The 21,179-nt window shown below is 55.8% G+C and overlaps 8 protein-coding genes across 8 annotated transcripts in view; 4 read left to right on the top strand and 4 right to left on the bottom strand.

Moving 5' to 3' along the window:
• Positions 1-127, top strand: part of PTSG_08557 (uncharacterized protein) — a gene marked incomplete at its 3' end in the record, with an annotated part of 2,637 nt that extends 2,510 nt beyond the window's left edge. Inside the window, exon 6 of the mRNA XM_004990293.1 lies at positions 103-127. Within this exon, the coding sequence (XP_004990350.1) occupies positions 103-127 (25 nt within the window). The remainder of the gene's footprint in view (positions 1-102) is intronic.
• Positions 79-2,516, bottom strand: PTSG_08556 (uncharacterized protein). Its single transcript, XM_004990292.1, has 2 exons — positions 1,762-2,516; positions 79-1,420 (listed from the first exon to the last, which is right to left on the bottom strand). The coding sequence occupies exons 1-2, from the start codon at positions 2,056-2,058 to the stop codon at positions 419-421; spliced, it is 1,299 nt and encodes a 432-aa protein (XP_004990349.1). The 5' UTR covers positions 2,059-2,516; the 3' UTR covers positions 79-418.
• Positions 2,517-2,587: 71 nt separating this feature from the next.
• PTSG_08555 (uncharacterized protein) lies at positions 2,588-7,269 on the top strand. The gene is made up of 12 exons (XM_004990291.1): positions 2,588-3,080; positions 3,294-3,395; positions 3,597-3,767; positions 3,973-4,068; positions 4,267-4,460; positions 4,642-4,698; positions 4,941-5,048; positions 5,223-5,337; positions 5,501-5,770; positions 5,981-6,037; positions 6,222-6,322; positions 6,576-7,269. Exons 1-12 carry the CDS (start codon positions 2,949-2,951, stop codon positions 6,895-6,897), a joined length of 1,725 nt encoding a protein of 574 aa, XP_004990348.1. The 5' UTR covers positions 2,588-2,948; the 3' UTR covers positions 6,898-7,269.
• A 299-nt stretch (positions 7,270-7,568) lies between these two features.
• PTSG_08554 (uncharacterized protein) lies at positions 7,569-10,295 on the bottom strand. The gene is made up of 4 exons (XM_004990290.1): positions 9,887-10,295; positions 9,555-9,711; positions 9,313-9,366; positions 7,569-9,098 (listed from the first exon to the last, which is right to left on the bottom strand). The coding sequence occupies exons 1-4, from the start codon at positions 10,159-10,161 to the stop codon at positions 7,629-7,631; spliced, it is 1,956 nt and encodes a 651-aa protein (XP_004990347.1). The 5' UTR covers positions 10,162-10,295; the 3' UTR covers positions 7,569-7,628.
• A 102-nt stretch (positions 10,296-10,397) lies between these two features.
• Positions 10,398-14,448, bottom strand: PTSG_08553 (uncharacterized protein). Its single transcript, XM_004990289.1, has 12 exons — positions 14,389-14,448; positions 13,959-14,171; positions 13,520-13,634; positions 13,306-13,378; positions 13,096-13,151; positions 12,903-12,970; positions 12,673-12,755; positions 12,351-12,527; positions 12,073-12,136; positions 11,810-11,868; positions 11,425-11,544; positions 10,398-11,183 (listed from the first exon to the last, which is right to left on the bottom strand). The coding sequence occupies exons 1-12, from the start codon at positions 14,432-14,434 to the stop codon at positions 10,464-10,466; spliced, it is 1,794 nt and encodes a 597-aa protein (XP_004990346.1). The 5' UTR covers positions 14,435-14,448; the 3' UTR covers positions 10,398-10,463.
• Positions 14,449-14,756: 308 nt separating this feature from the next.
• On the top strand, positions 14,757-17,967 carry PTSG_08552 (uncharacterized protein; the record flags this gene model as incomplete). The annotated part of the gene is made up of 3 exons (XM_004990288.1): positions 14,757-15,170; positions 15,476-15,506; positions 15,785-17,967. The coding sequence occupies 3 exons, from the start codon at positions 14,757-14,759 to the stop codon at positions 17,965-17,967; spliced, it is 2,628 nt and encodes an 875-aa protein (XP_004990345.1).
• A 64-nt stretch (positions 17,968-18,031) lies between these two features.
• Positions 18,032-19,517, top strand: PTSG_08551 (uncharacterized protein; the record flags this gene model as incomplete). The annotated part of the gene is made up of 6 exons (XM_004990287.1): positions 18,032-18,063; positions 18,429-18,487; positions 18,761-18,837; positions 18,969-19,028; positions 19,250-19,319; positions 19,450-19,517. 6 exons carry the CDS (start codon positions 18,032-18,034, stop codon positions 19,515-19,517), a joined length of 366 nt encoding a protein of 121 aa, XP_004990344.1.
• A 575-nt stretch (positions 19,518-20,092) lies between these two features.
• The window catches only part of PTSG_08550 (uncharacterized protein), a gene marked incomplete at both ends in the record, with an annotated part of 7,234 nt that continues 6,147 nt past the window's right edge, over positions 20,093-21,179 (bottom strand). The window contains 4 exons of the mRNA XM_004990286.1: positions 20,093-20,135; positions 20,354-20,461; positions 20,757-20,873; positions 21,034-21,104. Coding sequence (XP_004990343.1) covers positions 20,093-20,135; positions 20,354-20,461; positions 20,757-20,873; positions 21,034-21,104 — 339 coding nt within the window. The remainder of the gene's footprint in view (positions 20,136-20,353; positions 20,462-20,756; positions 20,874-21,033; positions 21,105-21,179) is intronic.

Below are 21,179 nucleotides of genomic sequence, written 5' to 3'. Positions count from 1 at the left end.
GTGTGTGTGTGTGTGTGTGTGTGTGTGTGTGTGGTGTGTGTGTGTGTGTGCGTGAATGTGTTCAGTGTTGTGCCTTGTCCGTGTACATCTATATCATTTCAGGTGTAATGGTAACTGCCGGCTCTAAGCGAAGAATAATAAACGAAAGTGCATGAACAGATCAAGGGTGATTCAGCGACGTGCACCCAGCTGCGCAGGAGCGCACGTGTACACATGTGCATGTGCGTGATTGTGTAACAGGAAGGTAGCAGAATGCAGAGGAAGAGATGATGAAAGATCAGCTGTCACACTGTGCACACACACACACACACACACACACACACGCACACGCATGCACACACACAGACAGACAGACAAAGACAACCCCTAAACCCAACACCCAACACACAAACACAGCACATCACAAACAGGCAGCATGTCAGATGGGCGCGGGTGTGAGGTCGAGGTGGACGAGGTTGTGGATGACAGAGGTGCAGAAGAGGGTCATAAGCGAGAGCGTGAGGGCCATGACGGAATCGGCTTCCGGCGCCGACTTCCAGGAGCAGCGAAGCGCAATCAGCCACACCAGCGTCACCAGCACGCCAAAGAAGTTGGTTGTCAGCGTGGAGAAGGTGAGGTGGGGCGCGTTTGCAAACGCATACATGTCCAGCGTTGCGTTGAACGTAAACGCCACAAGCAGAAAATCCCGGACGCCGTGTCCAATGGCATGGACAAAGGGGTCGTAGCCCAAGAGGGACCTGCACCCAAACACTTCGTACAGGGCAAGCAGGCCCGCCAGGCCGTGGATGACCGGCCCGAGAAACACGCTGCTCTCCTTGATGAAGAACACGTGCGTCATCATGGCCATAAACGAGAAAAACGCAATAATCAGCGTGCTCATCATCCACATGATGTCATGCTGTGTTGTCGGTGGCACGTGTTGCAGAAACACGCGCGTGCGCCCAGTGCCGCCACCACCACTGCCACTGCCACTGGCAGCCTTGCTGTTGCTCGTGCTGGCTGCGCTGGTGGTGTTCGCTGCTGTTGAGTATGGGGGCGGCTGCGCATGTTGTGCTTGCGGCCGTGCAGGGCGCTGCTGCTGTGACTGCTGCTGTGACTTTGGCGGCTGTTGCGATTGCGACTGGGAGAGTGATGGTGGGTGCGATTGTGTCTGGGACGGTGACGGTGACGGTTGCTGCTGCTCGCGCCCGTCAAACACCAGGCCCGACGCGCCGGATGTCATGAGGAGATCGCGTGCCTCCTCCACCAGGTCCTGCAGGTCCGTGCCAAAGGCGGCGTGGATGTGGCGCAGGCCCGTGTGCAGGGGGTGGTGCTGGTCGCGTGCGATGCGGACGAGCACGCGGTACTCTTCCGAGGACAGGAGGCCCAGCCGCTGCGCTTGCTTCAGCTGCGTCATCATGACCACCTCGGAGGTCGTGTGCTGCGGGGGATGGACGGCGGAGAAAATGTGCGGTGGGGTGCGACATCAAGTGCGAAGTGTGAGCAAATGTGAGAAAATGTGAGAAAGTGCGAGGGAGCTGCAAGGGAAGGGATACACGTGTCTGGCTTTCAAAGGCTCCGAACAATGGGCAAGTCGTCACCATCGTGGTGCAATGAACAATGCATGCATGTATGTGTATGTGTATGTGTGTGTTCGCATGTGTGTGTGTGTGTGTGTGCAAGCACTGCCACCAGACCGGATACACACCTCAAGCTCTCTCTCTCACACACACACACACAGAGGTACGCGCACAACACATACAAACGCGTCTATGCACGCACCTCAAACTGCAGGAGGTGCATGGCTTCCTCGTGTCGCGAAATGAGCATGAGGGTGTCCTCGGGCTTGATCTCGAGGGACGACCATGTTTGCGCCTGCGAAGGGACAAGGCATGCGCCGTCGTTCGGGCGCACGATGACCAGTGCTAGGTCTTTCCTGGCCGTCTCCACCAGCTGGTTTGGGATGCGGCCGCTCTGCTGCAGCGCCTCCACCACGGCGCCCACGGTGAAGTCCTCGCTCGTGTCAACATCCTCCAGCACAACGCGCTGCGAGTGCATCGCCTTGACCTCCAACAACATCCTTGTTTTGCTCTCTGCTTGCTGGCTTCCAGGTTCTGCTGGATGTTGTTTCTGTTGGTGGTGCTGTGTCTGTCTGCTGGTTCTGCTGGGTGTTGTTTTCTGTTGCTGTTGGTTCTAGTTCTGCTTCGTCTCTTGTTATGTTACTACTCAACAGGGAAATGAACAGCAGACACACGAGGCGTGGCGTAGACCAGCGGGTGATTGTGGCCTTAGTCAGCTTGTTTTTTGGTTTGATGAGAGCGTCCCTTTGAGATGATGAGAGCGTCCTTTGATGCCTTGATGTGAGCGGCGTTGTTCTCAACAACAACAACAAACAGCAGCTGCTGTTAAGCAAGCAACACACCCACGCACACACGGACCAAACACCAGCCAGTTGTCGCTGTCGTCGCTGTCGTTCAAGTTTTCTTGTTTGTGTTCTGGAAAGGTTTGATGCACAGCTAACGGGATCGGGCAGGCGGTTCGCCCTAATTGATAGACAGTGTATGTTTCGCACCAACAACAAGAGCAGAAGTGCGCATTATTCATTCAATCGTCCCTTGGCGCCAACCGTTCAAACCAGCTCCCTGCCTGTGTGTGCCGCGCGCCAAACAAACAACGACCGACACAGGTCGTGAGACTGCTGTGCGGCCGTGTGCTGTGGTGGTGAGGCTTCCATTCCAGCCCATTGTTGTGTCGTTGGTGGCTGGTGACAGACAAGCAGAGACACGTCCAGCCAACAGCGTGGTGGTGGGTGCTGGTGGGTGCAGATAGGCAGGCGTTGCTGTGAGGCGAATACAGACGCAAGTGCACGACGCCAAAGGAGAAGGAAGAGAAGTGGTGCACACTGCAGCGTACCGTAACTTAACGTAACCAACAAGCAGCAGCAGCAGCAGCAGCAGTTGAGCGCAAGGATGAGGATCACGACCGACCGGTTTGCCAACGCCTTTGATGACATTCGGAAGCGTGCGTTGAGCGATGGCTGTTCTGTGCTCATCCTCGTCGCAGCAGACTGCGACGCATTGTGCGCTTACCACATGGTGAAGGTGCGTCCAAACGTGCTCGTGTGTGTGTGTGTGTGTGTGTGTGTGTGTGTGTGTGTGTGTGTGTGTGTGTGTGTGTGTGTGTGTGTGTGTGTGTGTGTGTGTGTGTGTGTGTGTGTGGCGCCATTGTGCTTCTTGAGGCGTGGATGCTTTGTCATCCTGCCATTCTCTGCTTCCCCCATTGCTTACAACACACGCCGCTTGGTGCCTTTGTAGGACCTATTGCGAGCAGAGTACATCAAGTACAAGATGATGTCTGTGGAGAACCAAGTGGACCTCGAAAACTCAAAGACAACAATCAAGGAGAGCCAAGGACAGGTACGGCTTCCCATTCACGCACATGTGTTGTGTGTGAGCACTGCGTCCTTTGGGCACATCTGACCTAGACATTCAGCTGATCCAATGTAGCCTGTTGATCGAATCGCTTTGCTTTGCACCTCACACACACGCACGCACAAATACACGAACACACGAACACACGACGTCTTGGCTTGTCTGTGTGTGTCCACCACATCCCAGATCAAAGTTGTGTTGATGATCAACTGCGGCGGCACCGTTGATGTGGCCCAAGTGTTGGATTTGAGCGACGAGGAGCAAGAGGACCTGTGCATCTACGTTCTCGATTCGCACCGACCCCTCAACCTCGACAACGTCTACTCCGAAAACATCCGTGTCTTTGATGATGGCGAGGTAATTGGATTCGCACGCACACTCACATGTGTGAATAATGCCTCTTGCGCTGGTGTGTCTGCGCACGCATTGACACTTGCACAAGAACGATGGCAACACCCACTCCATCGCCCTCACTTCACACCACCATTCACCATCACACATTGCACACGTCACCACTGTCGCTATCACCTCACACCCTCTCGCCTCATCTTGGAATGTGTAGACGAACATCCCGCAGCCCGAGGAAGTCGCCGACAGCGATTCTGAGGACGAGGATGAGGACACGGATTCCGGCGAGCCGGGCGCCAAGCGAACAAAGGTCCGCTTGCTTGTTTGTATGCGTCTGTGCGCGCGCGTTTGTGTTTTTTTTTTTTGTTTGTGTTGGTGTGTGCTCGTGCGCCAGTGTTTCCTTCTGACCCTGCCAACACACACACACACACACACACACACACACACACACACACACACACACACACACACACACACACACACACACACACACACACACACACTGCAGTGGGGGGACCGGATGGCTGCGCGAATCGCCAAACAGCAGCGGCTGCGGTCGTACTACGAGGCAGCATACTACGGCGTGTCGTCAGCAGTGTTGGTTGGTCACCTCGTCAGCGAGCTTGGGCGCAGCAGCAACGCGTTTCTCTGGTGTAGCGCTCTCGGTCTCACCGACCAGTACCTCCACGACAAGATCAGCAGGTGCGCGTGCACAGATGGATGGATGGCTGGGTGGATTGGGTTGGTGCTTGGGTTTGGTTAGATGTGAATACATTCTTTGGTTTGACTCAGTGCTGGATATGGATGCTTTGGTTTTGTTGTCTGGTTGTGGACGATTGTCATCATCCTCATATTTCTATGGTGCGTGCGTGCGTATGTGCAGTGATATGTACGTGCAACAGGCGCTCACGCTCCAGTCAGAAATCCTCAAGTTCAACAGGTGCGCATACGTGTGCAAGCGCGCTGTTGAGCCATTGGATTCTGTTCGTAGGTGTCCTTGTGCGTGTGTGTGTGTGTGTGTGCGTGCGTGCGTGTGCGTGCTCATGTGTGTGCCTGTGTGTGTGTGTGTGTGTGTGTGTGTTTGGACCGTGTGCACAAAGCACTTCATCTCTCACACCCTTCCTTCAACAACCGCCACCACCATCACCACCATCACACCATCACCACCATCATCGCCATCAGCGAGGAGGAGAGTCGGCGGCACCGTGGCGTATCGCTCGCTGTGGAGGAGGACGCAAAGTTCTTTCTCCTCAGACACTGGACCCTCTTTGACGCCATGAGACACTCCAGGTGGCAACAGCATCCGTGGTGGTGGTGGTGGTGGTTCGCGGGCTGATGCGTTGTAATGTATGTGCATGCATGTGTTTCTGTCGAGTTGTACGTCAACGTCCGCGCGATGAAGGTGTATTCATAAGCTCCATGGTGATGCTCGTCACTTCTCACCATCTTCTGATTCTTGGGCAGGTATCTTGTGTCACGCATCCCCGTGTGGACCAACAAGGGCGAAGAGCGATTGCGTCATCTCTTTGCCACAATGGGCGTTTCCCTCCAGACGTGCAAACAAGTCTACAAAACACTGGTACGCAGCTTAAATGCTTGCATGTCAAAGCGTATGTGCGTGTGCGTATGCAAACGCTGCGTGCTTGCTCACAACCTGCTCCCATTCACACACACACACACGCACACACACACACACACACACACACACACACACACACACACACACACACACATTGTGACAGGACACGGCAACAAAGGCACACATTCTGGAGCAGTTGAAAGAACACGGGCACGCATATGGTCTCGACACAATCACGTTTCTGTCGTTTACGTACCGAACCGGTTACGAGCCTGCCGTGGCGGCGTCAGATGTGGTGTATGCCGTCAACGGTATTCTCAATCACACTGCACCCGAGGAGGACGTGCAGCGGCGCGTGTTCAAGGCACTGGACTGCCTGTCCATGCGCAAGAAAGACGTGTTTGAATTCGGCGTCCACTGCGCAAAGGAGCAGGTCTGGCTGTTCGCTCGTTTGTGTTTGTGTGTGTGTGGCCGGGGGGGGGGTTGTACGTGCTTGTTCATGTGTTTGTTTGTTTGGTTGGTTATTTTTGTTGTTACCTCGTCTGCAAACCCATCTGCTTGTGTTGACTGATTGTGTGTGGGGGGTGTGTGTGTGTGTGGTTATTGGTCATGTGTGTGTGTGTGTGTGTGTTCGTTTGCTTAGGAGATGGCTGTGATGAACCAGGTGCAGTTTGCATTCCAGGACGACACTGGTCCACGGGTGAGTCATTCCTTCTCGTGTCAAGGCTGCTTGAACACATACTGATGCCGCGGAACTCCCGCACACGTACATGTACACACGTGCACACATACATGTACACATACACACACATACACGTTCTCGCTCACACCGGCTGCCAACTCACGTCCCACCATATCATGTCATGAACTTGACTGGGCATCAGCAACGCTGGCATCTTGCGATGGTGCGCACGGAGTCCAAGCGCTTCTTCACGCGTCCAGCCATGCTTACCAAACTCGCACAATTCCTCGTCGACGTCAGGAGGTGTGCCGTCGTGTGCGTGCGTGTGTGTGTGTGTGTGTGTGTGTGTGTGTGTGTGTGTGTGTGTGGTTGTGTTGCGGGATTTGTTCACGTGTCGCCGTTGGCCTGCCCTGTCTCTCTTGTCTCAATCGCGCAGCCAGTGATTCACACACACACACACACACACGCACGCACACACGCACACACACACACACACACACACACACACACACACACGCACACACACACGCACACACACACACACATCTGCCTGCAGGTTCAACACGATGAAGGCGTACCGCATGCGACAGCAAGTGGTGGCCATTCAGAACGAGGAAGACGACACCACAACTTACGTCGGCGTGTGGAGCCGCTCCCGCCACCGCGAGGGCGCTGTTGTCCCCAATCTCTTCTCCTCCCTCTTCCCTGCTGTCGCTGAGGAGTGCAAGGCGGACTACGCCCTGCCGGAGTTTGACGGTGCTGTTGTGCAGCTGTTGAAAGAGCACCACGGGCGGTTTGTGCTGAAGCTCATGCGTGAGATTATTCGCATCACGCGCGAACAGCAACAACAGGCGGCAGCAGCGGCGGCAGCAGAGTAGCTGTCTCGTTGTGACTTGTGTGAGTGTACATTGTGTGAGTGCATGTGTGTCTGCATACGTCGTGTGTCGTGTGTGTCGCCATATGACAGCTTCTTGACATTCATGGTTGTTCGGTATGTGTCGCTTGTCTGTCGAAGTGTGTGTGATGACACTTTATTCCGCTTTGCTCCCTCTCATGTGTGTATGTATATGCGCTCTGCGCTTCTTTCTTGCTTTCGCTCCCTAGTCAACTTGATGGTGTGTGTGTGTATGTGTGTGTGTGTGTGTGTGTGCGTTCTTGTCTGCTATTGCATTGCACGATGTGCTTGGTTGTTACCGTTTCTTCTCTTATTGAGTTGTTCGTAACTGATGAATTGAAAGCTACGCTTCAGCCTTGCGCGCGCACACGACCGTGACGTGATGAACGCATGGTTGGATGGAAACACAAAAACAGAGAGAGTGTGTGCAGAGGCCGAAGCATGATGTAGCAAGGGAAAGGGTAAAGCAGGAGAAAGTAAGGGTCAAACGACAAGTAGACAAGCAAGAACAAAACGCAGCTGTTGCTGCTTGTGAACGATCATGCATGGTTCCAAACGAGGTGAAACGAACAAAGTCACACACACACACACGCACACACACACACGCACGCACGCGCGCACACACACACACACACACACACACACACACACACACACACACACACACACACACACACACAAACAAACAAACAATCACGCACAGCGAGAATGCTGCTATTCCTGCTGCACCTCAGGTGTAATGGGGGTCTCAGGCGTGTCGCGTGACTCGCTGTCACTGACACCACCATCGCCCTCACCATCTGCAGCGGGAACGTGCTGCTGTCGCCTAAAGATGGGCATGGGTCGTGGTTGTGGGCCTGTGAACGTTGCATGAACCTCCACAAGCGGCAGAATCTGGCTCTCCTGTGGGATGATGATCTCCTCATAGTGCCACAGTTTGCCAGGCGCCGGGCAGTGGCAATTCTCGTCCACGCGCGCGTAGTGGGACTGGTACATGTCGGTGAGTGACTCATGCATGACCCCGCTCTGCTCATGCTGTGGGATGTGAGGGGACGGTACATAGTCGTCTCGTGTGATGACCCGAGTGTTTCCGAGGGAGAGCGCGCACAGCACAAGCCTGACCACGCCTGGGTGTGCTGTTGGATGTGCTGTCGACCGTATTGTTGGTTGCGCTGATTGTGTTGGCTGCTGACAGCCGTCACTGTCGGCATGATCGTGAGCACCATCATCACCTCTATCACCTCTGCCGATGTCACCAGCACCGCGTTCATCTCGCACAACCCCTCCACCGCCACCAGCAGTGCCATCAACACTGCCAGCATCAACACTGCCGTCATCGTCGTCGTCGTCGTCGTCATCATCATCATCATCATCATCATCATCATCATCATCATCATCGCAAGCAGCAACAGCTGCAACGGCGTTGGCAGTCACACCACCAACGCCATCGTTTGAATCACCAGCATCGCTGATCTCACTGACTCGATCAGCACTTGTGGTGCCACTGGTTTCGGTGGCTTCGCTCGCACCATCATCACTCCCGTCATCACTCTCGTCATGACTCCCGTCATCGTTGTTGCCATCATGGCTGGGGTAGTCGCGTGTGCCTCGGAACATTGAGTAATGGGCTGCATAATCTGGCTGCGGTGTGAAGCACATGCCACTGCCAAAGTATGCCGTGTCTTCTCTCCCCTGCTGCCAGTAGTTGGCCAGGTTAGTCAGCATGATGCTGCGTGACGCTTGCGAATCTGTCGTGCCATGCCATGCGAGCATGATGCGCGGGGCACAGTAACCAGGGAAGGGGGATGAAGTGTTGCACACGCACACGTGCGGCTCAAGTTCGTCTGGTACCGGAAAGGTAGCAAGGACCGGGTTGCCGTGGCCATTCCAATAGCGATGCATGAGGTTGTGGTTGTGGGAGTGGAAACCGTTGAGGGTGGACTCGGATCTGTACAGCGTGACGCGCGTGACACGGAGGCCGCTCTCACGGAGGGATGTGCGGATGAATTGGGCGAGGTCAATGTCGCTGTTGGTGATGTCTGCCGTGTACGCGTTGACACCTGCTCCCCCAACATGGTGCCACCGCAGTTTGCTGTCCATGAGGAAGCCGAGAGAGAACTGTGCTGAGTGCCATTGGTATGAGGGGCTGAACCAGGGCATGCGCGCGACTGGAACTGGCACCACCTGAAATCATATGGGGTGTGTGTGCGTGCGTGTGTGTGTGGATGAGAGCGCGCGTGTGCATGAGAGAGTGCGTGTGCGTGCGAAGAGATGTGTGGATCATTGCACAAGCGCGTGCACGCACACATGCACACACACGCACACACACACACAGACACACAGACACACACAGACACACAGACACACGCACACACACGCGCGCGCATTGCCAACGCACCGGTGGTTTTCGGTTGACATGTGCCCTCTGCTCTTCGTGTATGGCATCCCGCACCTATTTCAGGGTGGGCAGAGAGAGAAAAAGACAACAAATGGAGGTGAGGTGCCAAGCGTGACTGCCGCCCTGTCAAGACCATTCACATCGACATCAATGACACCAACACCAACAGCGACCACGCGAATGGCCAGCACCAAAACACCTCCACTGCACAGTCATAAGGGAAGGCAAGCTTGCGCACCCACCGTCTCGTCGCTTGTTCCTCGTGGCACGAGCACGTCGATCCACCTTGAGCGAGGGGATGTTCTCCGGATCACGGCCGCGTGACCTGATGCGTGGTAGTACATTTCGCCAGTCATGTAATGCCCCTCGTATTCATCGATGAGGCCAGACACCTCGCATCTAGAGAAGCGAGAAGCACACGGCCGGAACGACAGGGCACGAGACGTGCATACAGGCAACTTGTGAGGGATCGGAAGAACAAGGTGGCTTGTGGCTGCTTGTTTGCATCGGAAACAATAAGAGCGATCGCGGGAACAAGGGGACAAGCAACAAACTGCGGCACGGCATTGCGTACCCTTCGTCGGGGTGTATGGTGGCCTTCAAGGTGTCCAAGGCTGGCCGTTGGTCGACCAAGTGCCTGGTGAACCGGTCTCCAAACGCCTCATGATGGAGAGGCCTAAGCCTCTCGGAATAGTCCAGCTCCTCGTGCTCTCCCCGGAGGTGGTTGTTTGTGACTGCCGCCACACGCAGGGCTCCGTGCACCTGGTCCATGGTGTGCTGGTCGCTCACAGTAAAGCAGTGCACATGCACACTTGCATAACCAAGTGTTCGTACAGCAACGGCCTCCATAGTCGACGACACGCCAAGAAGCAGGGAGAAGCAGGGAGAGGGGGAAATGCGTGTTGTGTATGTGTGTGTTTGGGTGTCTGTGGTGTGGTTCAGTGTTGTGTGTGTCAATGTGTGGTGTGGTTCAGTGTTGTGTGTGTGTGTCAATGTGTTGTGTGTGACAGGTGTGTGTGTCAATGTGTGGTGTGTCAGTGGCAGGACTCAGCGAAACGTGGATGAGTCATCACAATGAGTCATTAACGACTTTCTGTGTATTGCAGAGCATGACATGACAAAGATGCAGACGCACATGCACACACACGCTGTCATTGGCATTGCTGCTCCTGCTCCTGCTGCTGGTGCTGCTGTTGCTGCTGCTGTTGCTGGTCGTGTTGTTCCATCGCCGACTGCGAGAACGGATTGCTCGGCGGCAAGTCTGCCACCTTTTTCTTATGTTGTTGTTGTTGTTGTTGTTGTTGTTGTTGTTGTTGTAGTTGTGATGCACGTGGTAGTTGCGGCGAAGACGACGGCGAGGATGACGAGGACGGGCGGCCAGGCTTTGACCTGCGGTGTCGTCGTGGCGGCGCTTGCGGCTGCTCCTGTTCCTGTTGTTGCTGCTGCTGCTGCTGCTGCTGCTGTTTATCATCTCCATCATCCTCGACACCATGACCATGACCAACGCGGTCCCCACGACCACCGCTCTCCACCGCCACACCTTCCTTCACAGCCTTCATCGCCGTGCCGCCAACACCACCACCACCACCACCACCAACAGCCGCGCCCCTGTTCTTCCTTGCGCGCTGCAGCGTGTCTGACGATGCCGGCTGCGATGCTGTGCGCGCCCAGCGAACACTGAGCGACTTGAGGCCCACAGAGTCAACGCGCGATTGCCGCAGCAGATCAGGCCGCTCCCCGCCGTTGGGGCGCGACGACGATGACGATGGTGGTTGTGATGATGATGATGATGATGATGGCTGCGATGATGTTGACGGTGGCGATGTGCCCGTGGTCGCAGCGTTCATGCCCGTCGTGCTCATGTTCAGAAGCTGGGACGTGTTCGAGAGAGTGTATGTGGGTGAGGGAGGAAGAGATTAGGCGAGTGAGCATACGTTTGTGTGTGTGTGTGTGTGTGTGTGTGTGTGTGTGTGTGTGTGTGTGTGTGTGTGTGTGTGTGTAAGAATTGGGCAAGTGCATCAAAGAGTGAGGATATGTGTAGACAGTGACAGTGGTCATCACAGCGAGTGGAGAAAGGACCAACAACTCGGCACAGCAATTCTGGTATCCCACCTCCTGCTGCTGTCTTGTCTTGAGAAGAGAGGCGAGGCACGCAGGCTCAAATGCGTTGTGAACGTCCAAGAACGTTGGCGCCGCCCACACGTTGAACGCATCGCGTGTCGGCAGCATTGACTGTGCACGCGATGGCGTGTGCGCGTGTGCGAGTGAGGGTACGTGAATGCATGTGTGTGCAAATGCGCGCGCGTGCGTGCGTGCGTGTGTATGTGTGTGTGCATTCACGCCATCAACAGCACCAACAGCAGCAGCACCACCACCACCACCACCAACAACAACAACAACAACAACAACAACAACAACAACAACAACAACAACAACAACAACAACAACAACAACAGCAACAACAACAACAACAACAACAACAACAACAACAACATACGTTAGTCTTTGCTGGTGGCGCTGTTCGGGCGCGCACGTCGCGCGTGACAGGAATCTCATCTGGAATGAGCGTCGTGTGGCGGTGTGTTTGGTGGGCGAGTGTTTGGCAGGACGTCGGTGAGATGAGTGTGCGGTGCTTGCGTGTGCATGTTCTTGATAGTGTGTTGCGTATTGCATGTGCGCCAATGTGCAAGCATGGCGCCTATTGCGGGCATATCAGCACCATGACACTGTGATGATGATGATGACAACGCATGAGCGTACATGTGCGCAGTGCTGGCGGTAACCCCGCCTCACTTTCGTCATCATCACTCGCATCCGAGTCCATCTGGGCGGGCGGGACAAATAATGGTGATGGCAGTGGTGGTAGTGGTGGTAGTGAGCGGCAATGCATGCAAGGTTGTCGACCGACACACACACACACATACACACACACACACAAAAGCACGCACACACACACACACGCACGTGGGGAAACGTGTGCATGTGTACGTGCTTTTATGTGTGTGTGTGTGCGTGCTTTTGCGTGTGTGCGTGCGTACGTTGTCCATGTTTGGGCCATTGTGTCTGCGAGCGCCACGCGGTGATGATGATGGCGACGACGATGATGGCAGCGATGGTGGCGGGTGGGGGAGCACGGTGCAGCCCGCAGTCTCAAGATGCTGCAGCCACAGCTGGCGCTCAAGGTACGACGGCGCAGATAGTCGCAGCGTGTGGCGCTGTGGCGATGGTAGTGATGACGGTGAAAGGTGAGCGGGCTCCGGGTGAGGACGTCGTTGAATGACGTGTTGCACACACACACACACACACACACACACACACACTCTCTCTCTCTCTCTCTCTCTCTCTCTCTATTCAACCCACTTTGCATCTGATGTCAAAGTCAAAAGCGCTTGGAGATTCGGTGGTGATTGGGAACGCTGTGGCGCCTTCCACCACAAACGCACCTAACACAGAATATGCAACAGCAGGCGTGACGGCATGGAGGTTGAAACGTGACGGCAACTTATGGGCTGTTGCTGCTGCGACTGCTGCTGATGCACGCACAGAGGCATGCACACACATATGTACGAGACGAGGATTTACACACATACCTCGCGGGTCGACGGTTGCTTGTGTGTCGGGCGGATAATACAGCAGCACATCCCCGCTCAGCACAAACCTGACAACGCAGTCGCACGCGTCAGAACATGCGTCGCACACACAGATACACACATACAGAGAGGTGTACGTACATACATACATACATACACGCAAGTACATATGAGCAGAGTGTGGGTAGTGTACCATCGGCGAAGAGACGGCCGCTTCTTTAGTTCTCCTTTCATGCGAATGGGCGCAGCCTGCACGCAGACACACAGGCACACACAGGCACACACACAGACACCCATATGTGTATTCACGACATGAGATGACCAGAATACATGCCTACGTGTGTCGGATACCACCGCTCAGTCCCTGGACTCCTCCCACGCACGCACGACCGCTGAGACGGACCAAGTTGCCTTTTGTGTCGATGCTTTGCAGCGTCTCTCGTATCGCATAGATCCACGGTTCCAGCTCTTGGTCCCTGGTATACACGCGATACCATGATCATACACACTCAAGTTAAGGAAATGCATGGCTGAGGCCGCCAACACACGCACAGTCGCACAGGGACACGTCACGAAGCACGCTGTCGTGCGTCTTGCCACTCATCCACACCACTTACGTGTCGGCAAACATGTAGAAAACGCGCTGCTCTGCGAAGATGCGAAGCATGCGCTTGCCCTTCTCCGGCATCTCATAGACATGGAAGCACTGCAGCCTGCTCAAATAGAAGCACCCTGCATCCCCAACAGCATTGCTGCACCATCAGTCATCGTAGGCAGACTGGTCTGTGACACGCGCGAACACGCACACACACGCAAACAGATAGAGAGAGACAGAGAGACACACAGACAGAGAGGGAGAGATAAAAGAGAGCAAACACGCACACACACACACACACACAAGCAAGTACACAAATACACACATGCAAGCACACACACACACGCAAGCATACACACACACACACGCAAGCACACACGCAAGCACACACGCAAGCACACACACACACACACACGCAAGCACACACGCAAGCACACACACACACACACACACACACACACCGAGAGGATGGTCGTCCGTGTAGAGGTGGGGATTGTCGTCCACTGCGGGCGACGTGGGCGGGGTGGGCGCCTCTTTCTTGCCACTGAAAAAGGCAAACGCCTTCTTCTTTCGCCCAGTTGACGCTCCCTTGGGCTTGTAATATGAGAACTTGAGCTCGTCGTTCTCCCTCGTCAAGATGAAGAACCGCTTCTTCCATGTGCGAACGCTTCCACCTGCACACCACCATCGCGCATATGTGTGTGTATGTATTTGTGTGTATGCATGTAAATGTGAGCCTGCACCAACGATAGGCACGCAGCAACAACATGCACCCAGTCAATGGTGCCGTCTGCGCGCACCACCGCCACCCACCCCCCTCCCGCTCATCATCTCCATCATCACGCTTCCTTGTCCGTTCACGCAAGCAACATCATCCTTCATCACACCAACCTTGCTTGGTGAGCAGTCCCCAGCGCAGGCACTCGCGATCCGCCATGCTGAGTGTTGCGCCGAAAATTGTATAAAATAATGCAAATTGTCTACAAGCTGCGAACTGCAGCGAAGTTGTTTGTGTTTTGCCGTTGTTGTGTTGAGAGGAACGTTTTGCGCGAGCAGACACACTCATCACTTTATTCATGGCTCACATCACATCCACATCCACATCATCATCACATCATCACACAAACACACAAACACTCAGACCGCAAAGACACACACACACACACACACACACATCGAGACGAGAGAGAGCAAGAGACGTGCCTGCAGGCAAGCAAACAGCAACGAGGAGACAGAGCGAACACAAGAACAGCGGCCCAATGCCACGCCGGAAACGCGCTGGAGAAGCGGGGGCGGCGGTTGGGGTTGGGAGTGGCCGTCAAGACAATGGAGAGCATGATGATGATGGTGAGAATGCGGCCCGCGTTGTAGGCGAGGCGAAGACGTGCCACCGCAATGATGTGGCGTCCAGCGCATCCAATTCATCCCGCACAGAGACAACAGCCACAACGAGCACATCGTGGACCTGGGATGCGCAGACGGAGAGAGTGGACAGGCTGGCAGCAACAGCCGACGCCATCATCCAAGAGCTGCTCAACGCAGACACGGTGGGCAGCGTCAGCGTTAAGGGAGTTCAGGATGAGTATGAGCACACAATCTCCTCGCAACGCAAGCAGCTTGACACCTTGTACCATTGGCTCGCCGAACACGCACCCGACGGCTCATGGAAGGAGGTGCGCTGTGCTTGTGTGTGTGTGCGTGTGTGTGCGCGCGCGCGTGTGTGTGTGCGTGCGTGTGTGTGTGTGTGTGTGCGAGGGTGTGTGTGTGTGTGTTGTGCATGCTCACGTCACTCTCCCTCCCTCCCTCCCTCCCTGTCCCCCTCCCCTTTCCCCATTTCCATGCACCCAACTGTTGACATCCTCTGCATCCCATTCACTTCTCTCTTCCTCCTCTCACATGCTCCGCACCGCTGCAATGCGCCCCTCTCCCTCCTTCGCCCACTCCCCTTCTCTTGTCCTCTTCACGATGTCACGTGCAGGGCCTCGATGCAGAGTCGCTCAGTAACATTGGTCAGTCATCCATTTGCGAATGCACAACACCCTCTCTCGTGTCGTCGCTCCTGCATGGGGCTTCCACTGTACTACGACCCCTGCCACTCGGTTTCATACGCACACACACACACACACACACGCACACACACACACACACACACACACACACGCACACACACACACACACACACACACACACGCACGCACGCACGCACGCACACGCACGCACGCACACACTCCATGTGGCTCACCCTTTGTTCGCCTCCCCCCCCCCTGTGTTCCACATGTGTGCGTAGCGGTTGTGGAAGGCCTGCACGGGCGCATCGCGGAGCTGCGGAGAAAGCTGAGGGCCGCCAACGCCGCCAACAAGGAGCAGCAGGACGACATTGCGCATCTGAAGCAGCAGCTGGAAGCAGCAGAGCAGGCCGCCGCCGCCGCCAAGAAGGAGGCCGAGGTGCTCCGGGCAGAGTCGCTCAAGCAGGAAGAGGCGGCAGCAGCAGCGGCAGCAGCGACCAACGGCGACACCAAGCGCCTCGCAGCCGAACTCGCCGCCGTCAGGGACGAGCTGCACCACAGCAAAGAGATGCGGACGAAAGAGCGCGAGGCATTTGAACAGCGTCGAAGCGAGCTGGAGGAGGAAATGAGGGAGAGCAAGGAAACACACCAGGTAGCCGTGGCGGCGCACAAGGAACGCGTTGCCACGCTACAAGCCATGGTGGACGAGCACCAAGCAGCCGCTGCCGCCACTCAGCGCACGCATGACAGTGACGTGGCCTCACTCATCAGCACCATCGCGCAGCTCAATCAACGGCTCAATGCAGCGGCGGAGGAGGCTGAGAAGGACGCAGCGGCGAGCGCGGAGAAGCAGCGCAAGACGCAAGGTGCGCTTGAGGAGACGCAGAAAGCTCTTGAGGACGCGCGGAAGGGCGCTGATGCTGCAAGGCGGGAGCTTGAGGAGGCGAAGCAGGCGCATGCCGGGGAGGTGAAGCGGCTTGAGGGCGCTGTTGCTGAGGCAGCGCGGGAGGAGGAAGCGCTGCGGGCGCAGCAGAAGAAGCTGCAGGAGCTGCGGGAGGAAGACAAGCGAGCCATGGACGAGGCACTTGCGGAGAGCAAGGCGACGCACGGCAAGGTGCAGGGCGAGCTGAAGGACCGCATTGCGGAGCTCGAGCGACGCCTCGACGCCACCAGCGATGACAGCAAGCACCGTGAATCCGAGCTTGCAAGCAAAGCACAGGACCTTGAGCAGCAGCTGGCAGCCCTTCGTGCCGTCAGTGAGACAGACAAGGCCAACCTTACGCGGCTGGAGTCTGAAGCCGCATCCAGTGCTGATGAGATTGCGCGCCTTCAAGCACGTGTTGATGAGCTGACACGTGCGCTGAGGGCGTGCGAGGAGAGCAAGCAGGACGAAGGCAACGCGCGCGCTGCCGCTGCCCAGGCAGAGAACCGGCGCCTGTCGCAGCAGGTTGCCGAGCTTGAGGCCAAGGCCCTTGCCCTGGAGGCACAGGTGGAGCAGCAACGGCGGGAGTGGGCGGCAGCGGTGGAGGAAGAGGCTGCAGCAGCCGCACAGCTGCGCACAGACCTGCAGGAGGCGATGGCACGCGCGGCGCGGGCGGAGGAGGAGGTTGCGGCCGCACACCAGGAGTTGGAGGACATGCGGCCCGCAGCCGAGCAGGTGGCGGCGCTGACGGCGGAGTTGGAGCAGACGCGTGCGCTGCTTGCGGAGGCGAGGGAGGAGATTGCGCGGCTGCAGAAGGAACTTGACGCGCTGCGGGAGCGGTTGCAGCGGCGGGCGTCGTCGACATCGTCGTCGTCGTCCAGGGTGGCGCGGTCCCCACGCCCGGAGACGCCATCGCGGCGGCTGAGCAGCGCGTTTGTCAAGGCGTCGAAGGACGCGGTGCACAGGGCGGTGTCTGACGTGCTGCAGAAGCACGGGCTTGGGGACGAGCACGTGTCGTTCCTTGGCCGGGGCAAGTACCGGTTCCTGTATGGAAACGACTTCAAGGTGGTGAATGTGGCGCAGCGCGGCAACAACTTCATGGTGCGTGTTGGCGGGGGCTGGGTGTCGCTTGACGAGTTTATTCGGGAGTACGTGGAGAAGCACCGCTACCACTACCAGGACGCCAGCCTCGAAGACACGCCCGCCTTCAAGTTCAGCAAGAAGCACCACGATGACGTGCAGCACACACGCTCCCACATCAAGCAGCTGAGGGCGAACACTGCCTCATCACCACGCGCCTCCCAAACTACAGGCGATGCTGATGATGATGCTCACCGCTCGCTCCCACCTCCCGCGCCAAACTTTGATGATGCTGTTGCTGACACTGATACGTCAACACCAGGCCCTGTCACCGACACTGATGGCACTCATGGTCGTCGAGGCGGCACGATGAGCCGTGAACTGCAGCACAACAACAATCGTGGTGGTGACGCTGATGTGAGCGATGAGGAGGACATGCTGCTGTTCAACTACGACAATTAGCCGACATTTTCACATAATTTTCTACAATCGCACCCGCTGGTTTGGAGAAGGCGACAACAACAACATGCAGACTGAGGAGTTTGTGCGCTCGCTGCTGTGAGTCTTGGCTGTGCTTGCTTACTTGCTTGCTACCTTGTTGCTTGCCGTTGAATGATGTGTGTTGGATGATGATGACGAGTGAGGGAGCGGGGAAAGCCCTTGCTTTTGTTTCATACTTGGGTGCTTGTTTGATGCTGTGTGTACCACTTGCTTTACCTGTGCATAACTGTTGAATTGCCATGTGCATAGACATAAACGTCCTCGACAGGGTCGTGGTGTGTGTCTGATCTATGAAGGAGGGGGAGGAGGAGGAGGATGCATTTGGTGGTGCTCCAGCAAAGTGGCTCACCAGGGCATGGTATTTGGCTCTGTTGTGGTATGATGTGTTGCATTGCTTCGGCTATCGATACGTGTATGTGCAGGCGAGATCAGGTTGACCAAGTCATGCTGTCGAGCGTGCAGGGCCGATTGATCTGCGAAGGTGAGACATGGAGGCGGCGCGTGGGCACTGATTTGCGCATGCGCTCGTATATTCACGTGTAATTACATGCCTCCTTTTGTGTGTGTGTGTGTGTGTGTGTGTGTGTGTGTGTGTGTGTGTGTGTGTGTGTGTGTGTGTGTGTCTACCTGGAGCTTCGTCTATGGGCTGTGAGATTGCGCGTGACCATGGTGAGCGTGCTGGAACATCTTCACGCCTGTAGCTCACCAAACTTTTCTTCGTTGCTTGTGATGTTGTGTGTCGGCTGGTCGACAGCGACTGTATCCGAGCCCCGGAATCGCCTGCACAATGTCCAGCTCCTTCCAGAGCTTGCAAAAGCCATGAACCGCAGGGTATGTACAGATGTGTCGCTGCATGTGCGCGTGAAGGCATGCGCGTCGCCTGCCTGTGCTGTGACGGCTGTTTCGCTTCGCTTTGGGCTGACTCGTGTTTTTTTCAATGGCGGGGTGTGAACCCCTTGCAGTTGCCCGCGCTGAACTTTGGAGCCCTCAAAGCTGCCGTGTTGCAAGCCGCGTCAGGAAACGTAAGTGTGTTGGGGTTGATGTATGATTGTGGTGGTCTGTGTGTGTGTGTGTGTGTGTGTGTGTGTGTGTGTGTGTGTGTGTGTGTGTGTGTGTGTGTGTGTGTGTGTGTGTTCCGTCTCTGTGGCCCTGTATATGTGTGCGCGCGCGTGGTTTCGTTTCTCTCAATCACCCTTCCCCTCCCCCCTACCTGTACGTGTGCTGTATTCTTGCGTGGCCCCAGGTTGTGCAAATGCTGTTTGGGCCGCTTGTGTTGACGTTCGTGCTCGCCGCCGATGACGAAGCAGCAATCGGTGCGAAGGGGAGAAGGGTGGGCGCACGTGTGTTTGTGGTCTTTACGGTTCTTCCATGTGCTTCTGTGACCTCTCGTGTTTCCCGCTCATCGCCCATCGCCTCAACACGCCACCCACCACCCATTGGCAGGCGCGGTGCTCGCCATGCGGGCTGATCTCGACGGACCCATGTCACAACTCGTCGAGGCATACAACTGAGTGGACACGATGATGGTGGTGGTGGTGGTGACGATGATGATTAGTTGACGGTGGTGATGGGTGAGCTGTGGATGTTCGTGTGTTGCGTTCAGAAGTGAAAGCGTAAGCAGGAAGCAGGTTACAAAGGGGAGGTGAGCGAGGGATGCTTGAACAAGAAGAAGAAGAGTGGTGCTGAAATGCTTGTGGAGCTGTGTTGTTTTGTTCATCGTAGACTTTCGTTTTGTTGGTACATGTGGACGCTTCGTGTGTACTCCTCTTCTCGTCCAGTGGTTGGTGTGGTACGGCATGCAATACACAACCAGCCAATGAATGCACCAAGCACAAACGTGCGCGTGTGTGCGACAAAACGGGAGGAGAAGGCACGCCAGCACAAGCACACATGCATGCAAGACCAAACTAAGCGCATGCAAACCGAGACGCACACAAAGCAACAAGCAAACAAGCAGATTGCAACAACAAGACTAACGACAACCATTTAGGCGCAAAGCAACGCAGCAGGAAAGGGAGGGATAACGGAAGCAGGTGGACGTGCTTTGAAGGTGTGTGTATGTGTGTGTTTGCATGTGATTGATCTTTCACAGCCCCGAGTACGATGTCTCAGAATTGCGGTTTGATTTCCTGTCAAGGCGCCAGTGCGTGTGTGTGAGAGTGAGTGAGTGTGCGTGTGTGTGTATGTGTGTATGTGTGTGTGTGTGTGTGTGTGTGTGTGTGTGTGTGTGTGTGTGTGTGTTTGAGTGAGTGTGCGGACGCGAGTGAGTGTGCGGACGCGAGTGCATGCGCACGTACACTATCAAACTGAGTATGCGCGAATGTTCATGTGTATGCTCGCAGCTCACCTGCCCATTCGCTCCTTGAGGAACGGCAGCGCCTCGCACAGAGAGCGCTTGGACGGATCCTTCAGCAGAGGGGAGCGTGGCTGCGTCACGCACAGGCTGACAACGTCCCTATCAAGATGGGGTTGAGGGGGAGGGGCGAGACGGTGGAATACATGGGAAGGTGGTGGTGGCAAACGAAGTGTCGTATCAGGATGAGAGACTGTGAAGAAGGAAGCACATGCATGTACACACAACACACACACACATCATCATCATCATCATCATCATCATCATCATCATCATCATCATCATCATCATCATCATCATCATCATCATCATCATCATCATCATCATCATCATCATCATCATCATCATCATCACCACCACCACCCCACCTCCCACCCCGCTCCCTTCCTGTCCGCACCGCATGTACTGCTCGAGGCCCAGGCGGCGCTGCTCAATGAACTTTGGTCCTTTGCGCACAAGCGATTTCTTCTGTGGAAGGCGCAGATTCGCCTCGGGGAAGATGTGCTGTACTTGCCTGCAGGCACGCCACAACCGTGATATGTGTGTGCGTGTGATGTGTTGTGTGAGTGAGAGACAGAGAGACAGAGAGACAGAGAGTGTGCGTGTATTTTGTGTGGTAAAACATGCGCGCATTTGCGGCCGAGCAAGCATGTGGCTGGCTGTCCTGTGTTCACCTGTGCAAATCGTAGAAATGGGTGTAGCGGCGGAAGACATTCCACTTTTCATTGCACACCTTCACGCAAATCTGAAACAGGCCGTCCAAGCCCAGGAGCACACGGGGTTTGAGCAAGGTGAGATGTTAGCATGAGCAGTCATGAAC

The sequence above is a fragment of the Salpingoeca rosetta genome (assembly GCF_000188695.1).
Source record: "Salpingoeca rosetta unplaced genomic scaffold supercont1.24, whole genome shotgun sequence".
NCBI lineage: Eukaryota > Choanoflagellata > Craspedida > Salpingoecidae > Salpingoeca > Salpingoeca rosetta.
The sequence above is the reverse complement of the archived record's forward strand: the minus strand, read 5'-3'. Positions and strand labels throughout refer to the sequence as shown.